We start from the raw sequence: 21,145 nt of genomic DNA on the forward strand, positions 1-21,145 counted from the left end.
ATGTCCTTTCATAGCTCATATTTATAGTACTCAACCACATCCTCTGTACTGATTTTGTACCAAAATCCTAGAAAACAACTGTGGTAGTTCCCCTCTATGAGGAACCACCATCTGCTGACCTGGACAACTATAGAACTGTTAGCCATACTATAAGAAATCTCCTCTGACAAATGCATATTCCTTGTCATTAGGAATGTCTTCTACACTGCACAACTGATTACTAAGGGCATCTTCTCTTAGTCAAGAGGTCATCAGGCCCATACTAGAATACAGTCCACTATTCAGTATGTACCCCTCCAAGTACCTAGTGAAAATTCTTAGTAGCTCCCAACCAAAAAATCTCAGATGCAAGATCTCTGTGTTACTCAGAACATCTAAAAACTCTGTCTCTCTTCTCTGTTTCCCAACGAATGCTACACAGTGATGCTTGCATAGCCAATAGACCTGTATATGACCCAGTTCTGCTTGACTGACTATGTATTTGCCAGACTGGTGCTAAAAATAAATACAAGATTAAAAGACTTAAATCTATTGCAACATAAATGGGGATTGCTGATATTACAGATAACTCCCCAAAAGAATCTCCTAAATGTGGATCAAACACCCACTTCCTATGACTAAGTTAAAAAAATGCTTAAAATGGTCTACTGTCTAGTAGCAATCTAAGAACCTACAAACATGCCTTATATGGACTATCACTTTCTGAACTATGACAGTGAAAAAGTACAACTGGGATCCAAAACAGGATTAACAAAAAATTATTGTGAAATGTAATTACTAATGAAAGTGTGCAAACATCAGCTAGACAGAAAAATCCTTAAAATGACTACCCTGAAAATTTCATACCAAAATTCAACAAATTTAAAAATTTTGAAACCTATACAACAATAAAATGGGTGACATATTGTTCAATTCTCAGTTAGAGCGTCTTCTGTGTGGTGACATGCGTGAATGGGTGTAGCTTCGTTGAAGGTTGTGCGTCAGGGCTGGCAACTCGGCACATAAAAATCTACTGCCAATCATTAGTGGACTGGAGTTCCGCTGTGGCGACCCTTAACTGAGAAAAGCTGAAAGATACAACAACAATCAGCAAATACCCTAACTATGCCAAAATTTACTATTTTGTACTCATAGTTTCCATTCTTAGGTTTATAGGTTCATAGGTAGGTACTAGGCTATCGGCCCAAGGGCCTACATAAGCCTAGCCAACAAGGTTCCCTGGCTTACACCACCCAAGAAAGTTATTTTCTTGTGCTACTATTGAGCAGAGACACAGAAGTGATCCCCGGGATGTATTTCCTATTTCCCATCCACTCATCAAGATTTTTCTTGAAGTGTGCTAATGAAGAACTTTGCTTGAAATAGATGGGTAGCCTGTTCCAGAGTATGGGCAATCTCTGGGACAGGAATCTATCCCTCCAGAATGTCCTGTTTATTGTGGTGACAAGGTTTAGGTCCCTAGAGCGTGTAGTTCAAAGGGATTGGGATTTCTTTAAGTGCAGCATGTCCAACAACTCTGGGTTTGACATAGCTTTATATGTTAGGCAGAGATCGGAGTAGGCAATATGCTACGGAGTAAAGCTGGAGTTTTTTGAGGCGGTCAGTGTAGGGCATTTGTTTGAGGCCAGTAATCCTCTTTGTGAGGTACTTCTGTAGCCTTTCCAGCTGCTGCAGATGTCTTGTGAGGTACATTCCAAAAGGGGCATTGTACTCTATAATGGGTCTAATGAGTGTCGAGTAGATGGGAACAATTACCTCTTTTTTCCTGGATGAGAACCCTTTTATGATGAGGTGTGCCACATAGAAGGACTTCCTGACTACTGTGGTGATGTGACTATCAAAGGAGACTACTGTCCACCTGGGTCCCAAGGTCTCTTATCTCATATTCAGTGTTAAGTAGATTGCTGCCTATGTGGTAGTTCATGAGTACAGAGTTTTTACCAAAGGGGATGACACTGCACTTTTTGGCATTGAGCTTGAGCCCATGGCTCTGACACCAGGCATCTGTCTCAGCGAGGCCCTTCTGTAGGATGTCCACATCATTTGGGGACTTGACTATGGCTCCTAGTTTGCAGTCACCTGTGAACTTTGTTAGCCAGAGGCCTTCTGTGTTAGTCTGTACTTCAGGGAAGTAGATACCAAACAGGAGAGGTCCCAGGATGGAACCCTTTGGTACTCCATTTGTCCCTGCTTTGAGGTCAGATTTGGAGTCTGCAACTTTTACAGTGTGGGTTCTGTCAGTGAGCCAGTTGGCAACCCATCTTGTGACGTAGGGATTTATACCTAGTTTAGTGAGTTTAGCTATAATTCCAGAATGGGGGACGGTGATGAAAGCCTTGGTGAGGTCAAGATAGGCAATGTGAACCACCTTACCCTCATCTACGGCTTTGGTGACTGCCTCAAAGAAGTCGATCAGGTTCAGAAGGCATGATCTGCTTTTCACAAACCTGAAATGGATGGGATCCCAATGTCTTTGTTTATGAGTTCCATGATGATACGTTCCATGGCCTTGCAGACCAGGCTCTTCAGGCTAATAGGTCGATAGTTCTTGGGATCAGTGGTGGATCCCCCTTTGTGGAGTGGGATAACTGTTGCTGTGTGCCATTCAGTGGGCACAAAGCCTGATGAGGCTATTATTGAACATGGTGCTTAAGTGGTGAGCCAGTTCGTTCTGAAGCTCGTGTAAAACGCAGCCTGGGATATTGTCCGGTCCCATGGCTGCTGTGTTTTTGGCTTTAGATAGTGCAGCTTTTACCTACATTGCTGTGATTACAGGGACTCTGCATTCTTCCTATATAGATATGGGCCCTTTAGGGGGTGGGGGGGTAAAGTTAGCACTGAACCTATCTGCCAGGATATTGGCAATATCAGTTGGTTCTGTAATTTTCGTGCCTTTGTGCTGTAACTCAGAGCAGATCTGGGTGTTGCCATTGAGATTATTGACATAGCTATAGAATGCTTTGTCAATGTCCTTAGAATTAGTGGTGATTTTGTTTTCATAGCTAGCTTTGGAGTATCTTATAAGGGATCTCAGCTTCTTACTGAGATTGACCAGGGAGCTCCTCCACTCATGGGATTTTACTCTCTTTTGCAACAGGTTCTTCCTTCTGTTGTACAGTTTGTTTATGGCAGGGGACCACCAGATTGGCTACCTTTTTTTGGAGGATAGAGTCGTGGTTCTGTTTGGGATAGCATGATCCATGCACCCGTGTAAGTGCTTATAAAGTACATTTGTGTAGGATTCAGCAGTTGTAACTGTATTGTCCATCTGCGTGGGTGTCATGAAGTTCACCACGTCTGTCTTAAGAAGCATGACGTTGGCTTTGGAGAACATTTTTACCATGGTTTCCTTAATGGGGGGTGGGGGCAGGATGTGGATATTAAGGGTGATTAGCTTATGGTCATATCGGACCAATGAGGAGCTGACTTCAGGTGTGGAACACCGGACACTCATGTTGGTAAAGATTAGGTGTAGGATATTGTTGCTGTTGGTAGGGGTGTGGATAAGTTGATCCAGGGCGTTGGAGTTTATGAATTCCAGAAAGCGTTGAGCTATGGAGTTGGTGCATGAGTATTTTTCCCAGTTAATGGTAGGGTAGTTGATGTCACCCATTATTAGGGTGTTTGGTTGAACCTTAATATTTTCCAGTAAATCAAGAAAAGATGAGTGGGAATCCTGGGGCATGGTGGGGGATCTGTGGAAAGCTACAATTTGGATTGCAGTTTTGCCCAGAGTTAGTTGCACTTGGATAACCTCGGATGCATTTTGCTGAGCAACTAGCCTGGAGGTGTGGATATCCTTAATGAATATGGACACACCTCCATCTTTGGTGTTTCGGTCCAGGTTACATGTCCGAAAAGTGTGGAATGAGTTATAGCCTGGTAGTGCAGGGGTGCTCTCTGGAGCCTTGAACCAGGTCTCAGTCACTGCACAGATATCGATGTTCTCCATTTTAAGGAGTGCCTCGAGTGAGTGCATTTTGAGATTTAGACTTCTAGCATTGAGTAGCATTACCCTCAGTTTTTGCTTGCCTGTTCCTGTTATGGTGGTGAATTTGTTATTTGAACCTTGCCTAAAAAAGGTACTATAGGGGTAACAACAGCCTTAGCCAGTATCCATGTCATCCCAAGCAGACAGATACTGGATCCCCTTAGAATTACACCAGAAGCTTAGCCAATTGTTGAAGTCAGTCATTTGTCCTTGTACTGCAGTATCATTCGGGGTGATGGCAGAATGCTACTCAGGGCTAGGGTCATACCTGCCTGGGCTACAAGACTGGGGAGCTCTTCCATGTCTCTTTTCATGTAGTTTAGGGAGGTACGTCTCAGGTCATTCATACCAACATGGACAATGACAGTCATATTTGTACTTGTTGTGGAGTGACCTAAGTGTGTGGGTTATGTGGCAGATCCTGGCACCTGACAGGCAGCTGACAGTAACCTTCTCCTTGGTTAGCCTGGTTTATTTATGATTCAGCACCCCTAATATTTAACATCCTGTCATTATTTGGTGATATCAGCTATCACTGTGTTGAAGATGGGGATAGCATGACAATGGGATGTGTCTTTGCATCCCTCTCTTAATACTTAGTGCTTTGTGTGAGGACATTCCCAGTAAAAAAAAATATCTTGTACAGCTATTGTGTGCCAGACAAAACTTCTGTAAAACTGGAACATCATATATTTCTTCAATGCCGTTTTTACAATTAGCCCACAAACAGCACTACATTTTGGTAGCCCCCGAACAGTGTAATTTATGATAAACACATTTTGAGTCATGGAATATGTAGTGGAGCTCCATTTGCATACCTGTACTTATCCAGGTTCATAGGCTTCTCTGGTCATACTCTATTGCACATGGGTTCCTTTGTGATTCAAAAATGTCTCTGGTATGTAGTTTGGACTTTGCATCAGTCCTGCATGATTATGGAATATCTTTACGAATCCTAGTAAGAAATCTATATTAAATGTCTGAGGCTCAGGTCACCATATTACATAAAAAGAACAAAAAATAAAAGCCACTCTAGCATTGTAGATTGATAAAGCCCTGACTACAGCCCAACTGAACAGGGTTTGATTAGCAGCTCAGACAGCTGATGGAGTGGCAAGGAAGATGTGAGTTAGAATATTGGTAGAGGCTGGTCAGCCAATTTTAATGTGCTCGACCAAAAGGCAGGGCAGTGTGCCTACACAGCATCATATGAAAGTGTGTGAAGCAGAACAGCATGGTTTGCCCATTGCATGTCCCCAGAGTTCAGCAACAACTCCTCCATCAAAGGGGAAGTGGGGTAGGATAAAGTAGAACTCTCCCTCCTCTAATGTTAGAACAGTACCAACCTCCCTCTGAACATCCTTTGGTTTCATGCTGGCCCCAGCATCAAATTCAGTATTTGAACAGTGGTGGATTTGAGTGGCCAGTATACACAGCATGGACATGTGGCACTGAGACAGCTGTCAGGATGAAATCAGGGAGAAAAAAGAATGGGAAAAAAGGTAAATGTAATATAGAATTCTCTGTAGTCATTGAATTTGAAACAGAATTTACAGTTTCACATGGAAACCAAGTGCTGATTAAAGATGAGAGGGCTGTTATTTTACAGATTATCTGCCCATAACAAAACATGTATTTGGAATAATGTCTGAAATTTTGAATTATATTTGGCTATAGAGATGACAGTCTAATTTTAATATCTTATCTTTTATTAAATTTAGTAATCTACTTTTTTATTCACAGAATGCTTCTTTTTAAGGCTACTGCTCAGTTCCTTGTTTTGGGGTGCACCTGGATATTTGGCATCTTCCACTTTCGAGAAGAGACTCTTGTGATGTCATACCTTTTTACTATACTGAATAGCTTCCATGGAGTATTTATGTTTCTGCTGTACTGTGCTGCCAATAAGTTGGTAAGAATATAACAATCATAACTGTATAACGCACAATTGTCATATTTTTTCCTTGTTTTTTTTTTCTCCTTTTAGACACAACTGCAATTATGAACATTTTTTTTCTGAAACAGTGCAGAGGTGTTACATTCCACAACTGTAATATGAACACCAATTGGTACTAGGTCCTGCAATCTTTTATTTGTAGGATATACCTAATAAATCATCAGAAAAAAGAGACATTGCCCAACTTTCATTGTCTCTCTGTGGTAAAAGGAGGTGATGGGTGCAAAATGTAACATTTTGACAGTCAGATGAACTAGTGAAGTGGCACAGTGGATAGTGCTGAGGATCCCTGGTTCAATTCTTGACTGGGGTGCCTTCTGTGCAGAGTCTGTATGTCCTCCCTGTGTTCATGTGGATTTCCTCGGGTGGGGTTCCTTTCTGGAACGTGCTGTCATGCACTTTGCAATGAAATTCAGTAGTTACATTCTTTACAGTTCATCCATCCATCCATCTATTTATCCATCCATCCACAACCCCTTTTCCCATTTTTGCATATGGAGCCAAGGTGTCATTTCAACAGTGACAATCATGTAGAGGCAAGGTTTAGCCCTGCCGCAGTGGTGCTTTCACACCACAGACTTGCACACACACTCACAACTATCACCATTTTAGGGTATCCAATCCACCTACTGTATGTTTTTAGAATGTGGGAGGAAAATGGAGCACCCGGAGGAAACCCACACAAACATAGGGAATGCATCCAGTCTCCACACAGAAGGCACCGCTGTCCAGAACTGAAACAGGGAACTTCATCCTGTGACGTGACAGCAGTATTTGCTGTGCCACTGTGTGTGTGTGTGTGTGTGTGTGTGTGTGTGTGTGTGATATATATATATATATATATATACACACACATACATATATATATATATATATATATATATATATATACATATATGTGTGTGTGTATATATATATATATAAATATGTATTTATATGTGTATATATATATATATATATATATATATATATATATATATATATATATATATATATATATATATATATATATATATATATATATATATATATATATGGGTCTACCTTTAAATGAAATTATGTTTAAACAATTCTCCGAAGCTTCATTACACCGAAGACATGGACTGCCGAATTCCTTTCCCTGTGAAAGAAACCACTTGACCACCATGGGAATAAACCTAAACACAGCAAAAGTAAACCACCAAAGTGGTTCACCCCCCCCTACATAAATATACCAACTTCAAGATCACACTAAACTGAAGAGAGAGCAAAGTTCACCACAGTGGCCAAGTGGTTCCTTTCACAGGGAAAGGAATTTGGCAATCCATGCGATTCAGTGTAATGCAGCTTTGGAGAAATGGGATTGGCTAAGTAACTTTCATTTAAACATAATTTCATTTAAAGAAAGTAGACCCATATATGTATATATATATATATATATATATATATATATATATATATATATATATATATATATATATATATATATATATATATATATATGTATATATATAGATATATATATATATATATATATATATATATATATATATGTATATATATATATATATATGTATAGATGGGTTTACCTTTAGAAGGTTGAAGTGCACATCTATGACAGCCAGATGTGCAAAAGTATGATTTCAAAAGTATGTAATAACGAACTATGACTTGCCAAAATCACAAATGAGCAAATGCCAAAATTCCAGTGTGCATTCGCTCATGTGGATTTGGCATTCTGAGTGGACATTGCACTACAGTGGGGATCGGACAATGTACCCCTTCCCTCACTGTAGTGCGATCTTGGAGTTAGTATATTAAATTAGCGGGGTGGTGCAGCCAGGAGGTGCAGGGCAGCTTAGCAGTGTTTGGAGACATCTGGAAATGTAAGGTGTTTCAAAAACATTCAACATTCCCGGAATGTTAAAGTAATTGAATGGAAAACCAATCCTTGGTAGGTATAGTAAAAGCAGATACTATAATACTTGGACCTAAGTGAATGCTATAGGAAGCAATGAAACATTTATGATGAAGACATGCTGGTTAGGCTGTTTATAGTGACAATAGTCCTAAATTATAATGACAGTAATTATCTATAGTGAAACTTAATTATGCCACGTCCTCATGCATATATATATATATATATATATATATATATATATATATATATATATATATATATATATATATATATATATATATATATATACAGATCTACGCATATACATGCACAGATACAGATATACTGTGTACATGTATACAAATACATATACATATATATGTACACGTATATTATTGTTAGCTGCAGCTGAGTCAATGTCACATCATGGTGACCCTAAGGAGAGGTGTCCTGAGCTGTGTTCTGTCTTCATTTAGATTATTCACTGAAAGAGGTGCATCCATTGCTGTAGTTATAGTACCAATCCATCACATTGCCAGTCTTTATTTTTTTTTTTTATATATTGACCTTTGGCCTTGCTAAGACTTTTTCTAATGACCTTTCGCATTGCATGATGTGCCATAAGTATGAAAGTCAAAGTCTAGTCGCTTAAGTTTCTAGGGAATACTTAGGCGTTTATCTACTCCAATACTACTTGATATTTATTCCAGGCAGTGCATGGTATATGCAACATTCTTCACCAACAGGATAATTTGAAGGTGCCAGTTTAATTCAAGTCTTATTTCTTCACTGCCCAACTTTCACATCCATATGACATTACTGAAAATGTGAATCTTTATATGCAAAGATATATCTTTGCCATCTAAATATTGTGTGGTCATTTTGCCAAGATATTAATTTTATTTATTTTTTTTTTCATGTGATTTTTTCCCCGTCTCCCTGACCATCAACTCCATCCACCCCAGAATCAGATATCACTCATGGATTCTTTTACCTCGGAATTTCTCTTGGGATCAGAGTAAGAGCAGCCTGTATGAGGCTTTCATTCAGGCAGTCAAGAGGCTGCTTTATGCCTTCAGCTATGCCCTTATCTGCTTTCTAGTCATCGGTGAGTATGCTGTTCACTACAACCAGATGTGTTTGTCTTATCCCCAGGCAATGGGCCAAAACAAGCCTATTGTTCCATCCATAGCCAGGATTTGTGTGCCTGCTCTATCAGCAGGATAAGTTTGAGTTATCCCCCATACCAATACCTAAGGACAACTTGTCTATTTAGCCTTAGCTGACAGGCACTTCTTGAAATCAGTGGCCTGCTTAGTCCGTGGGGATTGGCAAATAAACCATTTTTCTCATGTCCTTAACCCCACCCTAAGCTCTCTCTGGTAGCTGACCTAAGTGACACATTGAGCTCACACACACACACACACACACACACACACACACACACACACACACACACACACACACACACACACACACACACATATACACACACCCACTTGGGAAGCCAAGACTATGTTTCCTGGTGAATGACATCTTTACAAGTCTTGCTTGAACTACAGCACTTGGTTGATATGGGAAACACAGGAGCACTAATCCAATATTTTTGAGCTGGCATGCTATGCTGATTCCTCTATCCCCACCTGTTTTCATGTTCTAGCTGATAATCAAACTCAGATTGTCTGGATCATAGGCAGGACTTGATCACACCAGGCCACATATCTGGACCTGCCAAGAACAATTCATGAGTGAATTTCTTGAATGCTTCCCATAGGTTTATAGATTCATAGGAGCTTACTAGGCTAGTGGCCTAGATTCCTTACAAGCCTAGCCTTGTTAATCCCGAGTTGCCTCAACTGTCTTTGTTTAGATGGACATAATTTGCAGACCATGTCTGTGATAAACACTGACTACCCCTGTCCATGAATGAAATGTGTGCCACCCCAGGGATGAATTTGTCCATCCTTTTGTCTAGGTGGCACTTGTAGAGAATCGTGTATCTGTGGGATATATTTCTGCTTCCGTCATGCTCTGTTAATGTCACAGGCTAAGTTAAGATCCCTAGAGTGAGTGACTCTTGTGCCGTTTGACATGAAGATGTGCAGTATATCCATCAGGGCAGGGTCAGAGACTGTTTTTTCTATTAAATTTTATCAGTGTGGAATTCGTGTTGTTTTCTGAGTTATTTATAGTCTCTTCTAAACTATTTGTTGGTCGTTTTCAGGGTCAGAGACTTGCCCTGCAGGCAAGGCACAAGTCACCTCTCAGCAACCTCAGGCTTTTAGTCTATCCACGTAACTCATGGTTTGGAGGCCCATTATTTTCTTAGTGAGAAACCTCTGTGGTCTCTTCAGCTGCTGCAGGTGTCTGGTGAGGTACATGCAGAAGGGAGCATTGTATTCTATTAATGGTCTGATGAGGGTTGAGTACATTGCAGTTATAACATCCTTGGACCTAGATATAATGCCCTTATTTATGAGATGTTCAACATAGAAGGCTTTCCTTTGCACTGTGGAAACTTGGTGGTTGAAGTTCAAATTGCCATCTATATGTGTTCCTAGATCTCACACCACTAGGTTTGAACTTAGGAGGGTGCTGTCAATATTGTAATTATCAGGAAATTTCGCTTTACCAATGGGGATAATAATGCACTTTTTTGCATTTAGTTTTAGACCGTGGCTTTTGCACCAGCCATTTGTCTGTTTTAACCCCTCCTGTAATATGCTAACATCACTGCGGGACTCAATAACTGCACCCAGTTTGCAATCATTAGCAAACATGGTAAGCCGAAGGCTGTCTACTTTAGCCTGGACTTCCAAGAAATAGATTCCAAACAGTAAAGGGTCCAGAACAGATCCTTCTGGCACTTCTCTGGTGATGGGTCTACTGAAAGAGGTGTAGTCACCAACTATGACAATATGTGTTCTCTTGGTGAGCCGAGTGGCTACCCATCTAGTGACATAAGGATTAATCCTCAGCTGGGAGAGTTTCTTAATGATACCTGAGTGGGGAATTGTGTCAAAAGCCTTGGCTAGGTCAAGATAGGCAGCATGCACTGTATCACTTTCATCCATGGCTTTGTTGACTTTCTTGAACAAGTCTGCTAGGTTTAAGAAGCATGATCTTTCCTTAATAATGCCAGATTGGGTTGGGTCTAGAGTTTGAAGGTCACCTATGTCCTTGTTGATGAGGTCCATGATGATTCTTTCCATGGCCTTGCAGATGAGGCTGGTTAAACTTATGGGTCTATAGCTCCAAGTGTCCGTTGCTGGCCCCCCTTTGTGCAAGGGGATTCCTGTTGCTGTTCTCTACTCTGCTGGAACAAAGCCAGTTCTCAGGCTATGATTAAACAGAATGACAAGTGGGTCTGTTAGGTCCTGTTTTAGATTGCTTAATAAGCAACTTGGGATGTTATCTGGTCCCAATGAGGCTGTATTTTTGGCCTTGTAGAACACAGCTATGACCTGATCTCTAAAGATACTAGGCAGAGGACTGGTGTCAGGTATGCTTTGAGGTATGGCTGGTGGAGACAGGGATGTGAAGTTTGTGCCAAATCTGTCACCTAACAGGTTGGCAATTTCCCCTGGTATAGTATAAGTTGTGCCATCTACTACCAATTTGTCACATAGCTGAGCATTCCGTTTTAGATTTCAGACATAGCTAAAGAATGCCTTATGATTATCCTTAGCTAGGGATGCTATTTTGCCTTTGTAATTAACTTTATAGGAATTTACAGGATTTCTTATTTGCTTGTTCAAGCTGTGAAGGTAATTCTTCCTCTGCTGAGTCAGTTTTCTCTTGTTCTTAGATACCAGTTGCTTCCTTTTGTTATATAATCTGTTTATACTTGAGGTCCACTATGGTGGCTTGTTTTTTCAGGGGGACCTGGTTTTAAACCAGTCAGGCACAGCTGAGTCTATACAGTTGCTTAAGTGTTTATACAGTGCATTTGTGTGCACCTGTATAAACATTTTATATCATTGCTTAGTAAGCTGTAGTTTGCTTTGGAAAAGTTTTTTAGTTTTTTTTTTTTTTTTTTTGCTCCTGTTGTGGTGACAAGTTCAATAGTTACTTTGAATGAGACTGATTTATGGTCTAATCTTACCAGGGAGGGCATCACACAGTGGGGAATTCAGTGACCCCTCCCCATGTTGGTGAGTGTTATGTCTAGGATCTCTGAGCCCCTTGTAGGGGTGTAGAGTATCTGTTCTAGAGCATTTGTATTGACAAACTCCAGGATTATCTGGGCAAGCATGTTCATGCTCAAGTATGTCACCCAGTTGATGGAAGGCTAGTTGAAATCTCCCATGACCAAGGTGTTGAGCAATATGGTGAGTAACTCTAGTAAGTCTAGGTAGGCAGTCTGCTTTTTTTTTGGGTTCATGGTGGGGGACCTATAGCTAGCAGTGATATGGTAGGGTATTTTGCCTATAGTTAATTAGACATAGAGTAGTTTGAGAGAGTTGTACAGTTTGACCAGTCTTGTGGTGTACTTGACTTTAATGAAGATGGATGCATCTCCACCTTTGGTTCTTTCATGCTCATTTTGAGGTCTGAACATGTAGAAGGCACTATGGCTTTGCACAGCCAGGATGCTGTTTTTGGCCATGAACCATGTCTATGTCACTGCACAGACATCACCATCTTCCAAGGTAAGTAATGCTTCTGGGGAGTGCAGTTCCATATTTAGACTACTAGCATTAAGCAGCAGAACCTTCAGTTTGTCTCGAGTGGATTTTGTTATGTCAAAACTTTTGTTGTTTTGACATTGCCTAAAAAAGGGCACTATGGGGGAGGCAAGTGCCCAAAAGCCTAGAGGAGACAGGTGCAGACCAGTTTACTATTAAATGTTCGAATTCCCTGCGCTCATCCGGCATGTGGTCAAAAGGCACTTTTCAAATGGGCAGAATGCCGAACCAAAATGCATCAACTACACTACAGTGAAGGGTAGTGTAGTTTGATTATCTGAGTTTGGCATTGTGAATGGATATTGCAGTACAGTGAGGAACAGGGAATTAACCCATTTCCTCATTGTAGTGCAATCTCGGAGTTGGCATATTTAATTTGCAGGGGGTGTGGGGTGCGCAGCCCCCCACATGGGGGATAAAATAGTACAATTAACATACTGTTGACTGTAGAGTGTAACAGTACATTAAGGTGCATAGTGTGGGTGACTGACATCACCTCCTGCTATGTCAAATACATCAATCTACCAGTGTTGATTTATTCATTTTCATCATGGCTGCTGTTTTGACGTTCTGAATTCAGCATTTCAGGTTGACCATTGTGACCAGTCGATTAATGCATTTTTGGAATTGCCATGCACACCATCTCTGGCAAACAGCATAGCCTCATGCCCTGTTGACCATTTCTTCCCAGGCTGACAGATACTGGATCCCCCCTGGACTGACAGCATAACCTAAGCCAATTGTTGAAGTCAAGCATTTTTTGTTTATATTGTGGCACTGTCCTGTGTAAAGGTAGAATGCTGCTCAGGGCTAGAGCAATAACTGCCTGGGACACATAATCTGAGAGTTCAGTCATGTGTCTTTGCATATAGTCCAGAGAGGTACATCTCAAATTATTCACCCCAACATAGATTATGACAGAGTCATAACAGTACTTGTTGTTGAGTGACATGAGTGCATGTGTGATTTGAAGGAGTCTGTCACCTGACAGGCAGCTGACCATGACCTTCTCCTTGTTCAGCCTGGTGAGGGGGATATTTGTGTATTTCACTATGCAGTCACCTGTGACCAAGACATTAGGTTTTTAGGTGTTTTGCCTTACAGACTTATTTGCAGAGACACTGGTGCATGTGTTATTATGTGTTGTTTGCATAGCAGTGTGTGCAAGTGGTTTACATTTGTGAGGTCTCTGAGTTTTGGTAGGCTTCTAGTGAGTACATCCACATATGTAGGTTTATGTGTCAGGAATTAATTTTCTGAGAGAAGTGAAGTGTGTGCAGACAACCTCTTTGATGTCCAGTTTGTTGTTACATGAGAGAATTATTCCAGTTTCATAGTGTAATTGCATCTCTCCCATAGGATATTTGTTTGTTTTAGGAGTAAGTGGCTGTCAGTATACATGAGGCTGGCTGCTGAAATGATGGGAAACTTCCCATCCATTATAGCAGGTCTTTACTGAATGTACTATTTGAGAAGAGATTTGGCTAGTTTGACCAGTTTTTGTGCTAGGACTAACTAAGGTACTTGTTCTATTGAACGCTATAGCTGATAAGTTTGGTGACAATGCTCAGTGCCCCCATAATGCTGTAGGGAAGCTTGAGAGGATTCCACTGACAGATGTCTATGGAAAAACTAAGTTTTAAGGTTTTTACATCTATGCACACTTAACCCCTGTTGTATGGTGTGCTGCAATGCACAAATGTGAGGCTTAAATACAAGCAAAATTTAGACATGTTTAAGCTAATATACCAATAGGAAAGACCACAATGAACCTTCCTCCAGCAATCCCCAGCTCAGTCAAGGCTGAACCCACACTCTTTTGCCACAAGGGTGCAGGGGAGTCCATCTTAATGTAAGATGGCTGGTTTAGTGCTCAAATGTATCAATAACAGGCTAGATTTAGCAGATGTGAATTTAGTCTATGCTATCTAGGTATCAGAATAGTGCAAAGAAAGTGCTGAGATGTGCAAAAAAAAAATACTTAGAGTGCTTGTGTGTGTTTCCCAGCTCAGATAGACCAGGTAAACACCTATTGCCGCCAGATGTACAATCCCAGTCCTCCCAATGGAAAGCACAGCAAAGAAGTGTCCCAAGTGAAATGTTACTACAAACTTAAATGGTACAAAATGCTAGCACAAACAAACTTACAGGCATAAATAAAGCAGTGCACTGTAAACAGCTTATGAAAGTGTGATTATTCAATAAAAGTACTTTGCTTTGAATAAATGAGCCAAAAGCCACTCAGACATACAGAATTTTTAAAGGGCCTAGATAACAAGATAAGCCCTCCAACCAATAAAACTACATTCAGAAATCTCAAGTGTTTCCTCAACCTCAACAGATCAGGCTACCTCCCAGTGCACTAGATGGAAAATCTACTGACCTCATTTGTATAAAAACAATTGTTTGCTAGTGTGTACAAATACACTGCTTTATCCAATAGCTAGCTAGATCAAGTAGAACTGAGAATGGGAAGCAAAATTGACTTTTTCAATATAAGCAGAAGGAAAGGCAAAGAAGTAATTCAGGATATCAGCAGCACTGTAGAAAGGAAAGGCAAATAAGTAATTCAGGAAAGGGAGGGACTTATTAAGCTCATTTGCTTTAAAAAGCAAATCAACAAACAAGATGGTGGGTAAAACTGCAGGAAATTACCAGCAGTGCTTTAGTTTATGCAAGTTTCAAATCTTTTCAGACAAAGACCAATTTCATTTTTGATTATTGTTACAAGCAGGCCGAAGTTGTCTACTACAGCAGTTTCTATTTTGTCTTCATCAAGAATAAAATGTAATGATTTTTGTCAGTTGTCATTGTCTTTGTTTTCTTTATGTTAAACCTATTTTGAGACTACTCATGGGATTCAGAAAGAGTACAATAAGTGGTAAGTGGTAACATGAATGGCCAACCACTCACAGATATCCTTTCTGATTCAAAGACAGACTCATCACAGTGATTTTTCATGGTCATCAAAATCACAATAATAGTGGGCTGTCTGCATGGTCATGCTAAATGCTAGTAATACATTAAAAGGGAGCAGTTAATGTTAATTACCCATGTGATCTCATCTGACTCAGCTGTTTTACTTCTCTTTTTTATTCCTTCTTATCTTAAAGTGTTATCACTGCCACTTATTTGAATGTATCTTGATCCACTGTATAATGTGCTATATATTACTATATTCAACTACCACTAAATATAACCACTGTGAATTGTGTATGACAACAATTTTATAAGGTACTAAGATAAGCTTTATATTGTACACCTACTGTAATTCATTATTCCTATTTTTATAATCTTGTCCTGTTGATAATGGAGCTTTTCTCCCTGGGCCCCCACTGAAAATGGGCAGCCTGCCCAGTTGGACTTTCCTGGTAAAAAATGTAAAATAAATAAAATGAAATAAAAATCTCCCCTAGAATTGGCTTTGGGAATTGAGTTACATAGCCAAGCAATTCAGTAAATCACTCAGTTGCACAAATTAGCATGGCTCGCCATATTAATTACCACAGCCAATATGTGGAACTCCCCCACTATAGTCAGTGGGGGAGTGGGTTGAGATCATGTTAAAGGTAAGGTAAAAGATAGTGGAGATGTAGTGGTGGAGAGTGTGTGAGTTTGTGTATGTGTATGACAATATGTGTGTGCATATCTTTAGGTGTTTGAGTGGTCTTAGATGACTATGTTTGTTATATGAATCCAGTGCCATGCTTTCATGCAACTACTGCTTTGAAGTTAAGCTGCACTGGAAGTTGTAAGCTATGAATTGCAGTCTTAGGTGACTTTTGTTGCTGGATACCTTATTGTTATTAGCTGAAAATTGTGTAATGATATCTCAAAGTGTGACAAAGGCATAACCTTTCAAAGGCTTTAGATTATGCACCTTTACTGCCAGTCTGGTATTTTGGATTAAATTAATTCTCTAACGTAATTTTTGCTCAGTATGCTAAGTGCAGTTGTGACCTGTAGCACATTTTTACTTAGTCATCATCATATCAGAAGTAAAAATTCTATTTATTTCTCCTGAATGCAGAGGTGTTATGTCACCAGACTTCCCCCAGACTCTGTGTGAAGTAGAATGCATTACAAGATGAAGTTGTATATTTTTTACAGTGAGAATGACCATCTAAGTCCAAGCTGTTTCTATGTTTCATGATATATCACTCAGAGAAATTTGCTATAATACTTTGTACAATTACAGAAAACTGGCCCTTTATTGCTATGTACCATGAATAGTCATAGATAGCCATTTGGATGTCCTAATTTTGCCATTTTTTAAAAATAAAATCACATCTATATTTTGCATGTTCAAGCTTAATTAAAATAATATATATAGTCTGCATTTTTGAAGCTTATATAATCAGTATTTATCAGGATCATATTATTGATGTGATCATATGAGAGAGTACAAAAATAATATTCATTTCTAAAAAAAGTAACTTTTACTGTCCTTCTGTATATTTCAGCAAATATGCCCATTTTACATGTTCTGTGGACAATCCCCATACTTGAGATTCTTTGGCCTTCTTTTTGTAAAAGCTGAAGGTGGGATTACCAAGGGATCTCTCTCTCTCTCTATAAATATATATATATATATATATATATATATATATATATATATATATATATATATATATATATATCTATGCCTATATATGTATGTATATATATATATATATATATATATATATATATATATATGGGTCCACTTTGTAAAGTGGAAATACTGAAATCTCCAATTTCAGTATTTCGAGTCAAGAATATAGAAAGTGCAGTTTTTGGGAAACTGCACTATGCTGAATCTTTGTTTACTGAATCTGTGTTGCATTTACTATGGTGTGTTATTAAGTGTGTGCTGTCACTTTAAGGGTTGTGTGGTATGGAGGGCAATGTTCATTTCTGTACTGAGATTCATGTAGGTGTTTAATTTTTAAGGATTTTAATGTAAATGTATTAATATTTAGTTGTGGGGAGATGTAGACGTAGGTTGGGGTAGGTGGGTGAGAGTGTATGTGTTTGAGTGTTGAATGTGATAATTTTTGTACTTGTGTAGTGTGTGTTTGTGTTTATTAGTGAGTTTAAATCTGACTGTCTGCAGTGGGAGTGTATGGCAAGCCAGGAAAGATGTGTGTTCCTTTTTGTTCAGGTTAGTGCGACCTCGAAGTTGGTTTATATAAGTAGCGAGGGTATGGGGCATGAGGGGGGGGTGCCCCCTCCAGAAATGTATGATGGCGTTATCAGTTCTAATTTTGCAGTGTTTATGTATTGTTTTGGGGGGAGGTTTATGTATTTATTTGTGTTTTCTTACATTCGGTATTGTGAGTGTTCCTGATTGTGGTGTTTCATGTTTCTGAGGGTTTGATATTTTCAACTCAAAATACTGAAATTTGAGATTTCAGTATTTCGAGTTTAAAAGTGGATTTATATATAGTGAGAGAGAGTGATATATATATATATATATATATATATATAGTGAGAGAGATATATATATATATATATATATATATATATATATATATATATATATATATATATATATACATAGAGAGAGATTCTCACACAAAAAAAGGAAAGAGAAAATTAAATAATTTTGATTATTTCAATTCTGCTTAATTATCTGAGTTGCACTTAGTGACCTGTGTGGTAATAATACTTTGTACGTTTCTGCTCTGCTCCATCTGTTTGCATTTTTAGTTTGTTCTGGGATTTTAGTCTTGTTTATTAAAAGGTGTGGGAATATTGTGTTTCTGCATTAATTTGCACTTTCACAAGTGGTATTACTTCTAAAACCTCTCCATTTGTACTTTAAGCTGTGCTGGTCCATTGTCTTGTAGTTTAATTCACAGTGGTGGCAGAGCTGTTTAGTCTTGTAAGATTTTGAGCCTTAGTTATTTATTATTGCATTTTTTCCATTAGTGGTGTTACTGGTAAATTTCTGCATAGTCTGGCACCTTATACTCTAATAGGAGGTCAATAGTGAGAGAATTGTCTCTGTTTTCAGTTTGTGCTTCATTGCCTTTATATTTTGCTTATGTTTTACCTGCTTAAAGTTGTATTCTACATCTGCCCCATCCCGCACTAACACATTAAGCTAAAGTGTCTGAAAGAGTTCCAATATTCCCTTTATTTGATTGGATAGACTCCTTCTAATAATTGACTGTCACATAGCCGACTTTCATATTACCAAGATGAAAAAAACAAAAATGCAGAAACTTGAATGTCAGCTTTTTCTGGGACTTTAGTCTTGTTTATTAACAGTTGTAGGAAGACTGTTTTTCTGTGTTATTCCACACTTCTATTTCCAGAAGTAGAATTACTTGTAAAAGCTATTTGAATTTTAAACCCTTCTTGCCCATAGTCTTGTAGTTTAATTCACAGTGGTGGCACAGCTGTGTTATACTGCAAGATTTTGAGACGTAGTCATTTACTATTGCATTTTATCCATAAGATTCAAGATTAAAAAAAAAAATTATTGTCATTTAGGAAACACAAGTGCTACCTAAATGAAATTTTGAGTGTCAGCTCTTTTACAGGAGAAAACAAACACAAAAAGACAGACATGATAGGTATTAAAGAATAAGCAAGTGGTTTCTAGCTCTGAAATTATAATTTTATTAGCCATTTTGGGCTGATTTCTATCCCTTTCAACTTTCTGGCTTAAAAACGTGTGTGTTTATGCATTTTTCACATCATGCAGCACCGTGGGGCTGCGGTTAAACTATTCCAGGTGCCAGAAAGCCTGGTCTTCAAATATTCCCTTAGAACTAGCTGATTTCTCAGTAGTAGCACTAAAATCTGAACCCATGTGACAAGCACTTGCTCTAGAACCTCCTGGAAAGCACTAAGAAGCCTTAAACTGATACAAGTACTCAACTCTCCTTGTTAATAAGGAGAAATTAATCGTAGTCACTAAACAGCCTATAATTGCAAAGTACTTTGCAAAGGTAAGGGAAAACTGCTCTTGTACTTTACAAAAAAAGAACCTAAACAGACATGTCCAAGGGTCAGCTTCTGGTGATTTCTCCTGTCCACCTGGTGAATTTGGGCATACTGAGGCAATGCAGCAACTGCCTCATGTACAAAGACAACCCTCTCCTCCTACCATCCAACACTACAACCTGCGAGAGAAGCACTTACATAGGCAAACTGCAAGCAAAGTTCTCTCCAGCCAAGATTGTGCTAAACAGTCAAGAGAATGTTAAAACCTGCACTACACCTCAAGCAACACATAGTCCTTCAAAACCCACACCATCAACACCCATACATAGCAACACTAAACTCACATATGCAGAAGCCCTTAACATTAACCTGCCCAAGCAACAAGGACCTCCGAAGCTGAAATGCAAACACCAGTCACAACCAAAGTGACACATAGCTCACAACACCAGTGTGCCACCCAACAACAGCCCCTAAGACAAAACAACATACCCAACACTTTAGTCATAGGTAACTCTATAGTCAGTCCCACTCACCAGGCTGAACAAGGAAAAAATTACAGTCAGCTACCTGTCGGGTGCCAGGATCCACATCCCGCCCCCACCCCCAGCAAAAAAGACCACAGTGAAGAACTTCTCAAAAGCAAACTTCACACTTCTTAAGACTGGAGTGGTATCCTTCAAGGCCCCCGAGCCAGTGGAAACCACAACCCATGCTGCTGAAACCCTTACAAATGCCTTCTACGAACACCTCCAGTAATGTATGGATCAAGCAATCCCTAATAAAATCAAGACCCTTTCCACCAAAGGCAGGCGCCTGGTCTGGTGGACCCCAGCCATAAACAAACTCTACAACAAGAGGAGAAAGCTACTACATGACAGAGCAAAATCCCTAAAAGGGAAGGCATCGCTGATCAATACTAGCAAAAAACTACGATCACTCAAAAAATCATCCAAGGCCAAATCGCTAATGACACAAAAGACAATCATAAGGCCTTCTTTAGCTATGTTAGAAACCTGGGTGGAAACTCCCAGATATGCTCAGAATTAGTCCAAAATGATAAAAAAATCACTGAACCCACAGACATTGCCAACATACTGGCAGACAGGTTCAGTGCAAATTTCTCCCCTCCCTCCCCCCCAAAAGGAGAAATATCTATCCCACCAGAGTCTAGCCTCCCAAACATCTCAGATGCCCAGGTGAGAGCTGCTCTCTCTAAAGCAAAAAACACAGCATCAATGGGACCGGACGGTGTCCCCGGCTGTGTGCTACACAAACTCAATGAGGAACTAAACCCACACATAAGGCTGCTGTTTAATCTTAGCCTTACCACAGGATACGTGCCCAAGGAGTGGCGTACGGCAACTGTGATCCCACTCCACAAAGGCGGTGCCTCTACGGACCCTGGTAATTACCGCCCCATAAGCTTAACAAGCCTGGTCTGCAAAGCTATGGAGAGGATCATAATGGAACTCATAAACAAAGACATGGGGGACTTGCAGACATTGGACCCAACCCAGTTTGGCTTTGTCAAGGGCAGATCATGCCTTTTGAACTTGGTCGACTTCTTCGAAACAGTCACCAAGGCCATTGATGAGGGAAAGGCAGTCCATACAACCTACCTTGACCTTGCAAAAGCTTTCGACTCAATATCCCATTCAGGTATTATAGAGAAACTTACCAGCTTAAATGTAAAC

The 21,145-nt window shown here is 39.6% G+C and overlaps 1 protein-coding gene across 5 annotated transcripts in view; it reads left to right on the forward strand.

The window, feature by feature from the left end:
• LOC122812119 (adhesion G protein-coupled receptor E2-like) overlaps nt 1–21,145 on the forward strand; it is a 1,702,710-nt gene that overhangs the window by 1,572,264 nt on the left and 109,301 nt on the right. For all 5 annotated transcript variants that reach the window (XM_044084406.1, XM_044084405.1, XM_044084408.1 and 2 more), the window contains one exon: nt 5,735–5,903. In XM_044084406.1, coding sequence (XP_043940341.1) covers nt 5,735–5,903 — 169 coding nt within the window. The remainder of the gene's footprint in view (nt 1–5,734; nt 5,904–21,145) is intronic.

The sequence above is a fragment of the Protopterus annectens genome, chromosome 9.part0, assembly GCF_019279795.1.
Source record: "Protopterus annectens isolate FY-2018-M chromosome 9.part0, PAN1.0, whole genome shotgun sequence".
Taxonomy (NCBI): Eukaryota; Metazoa; Chordata; order Ceratodontiformes; family Protopteridae; genus Protopterus; species Protopterus annectens.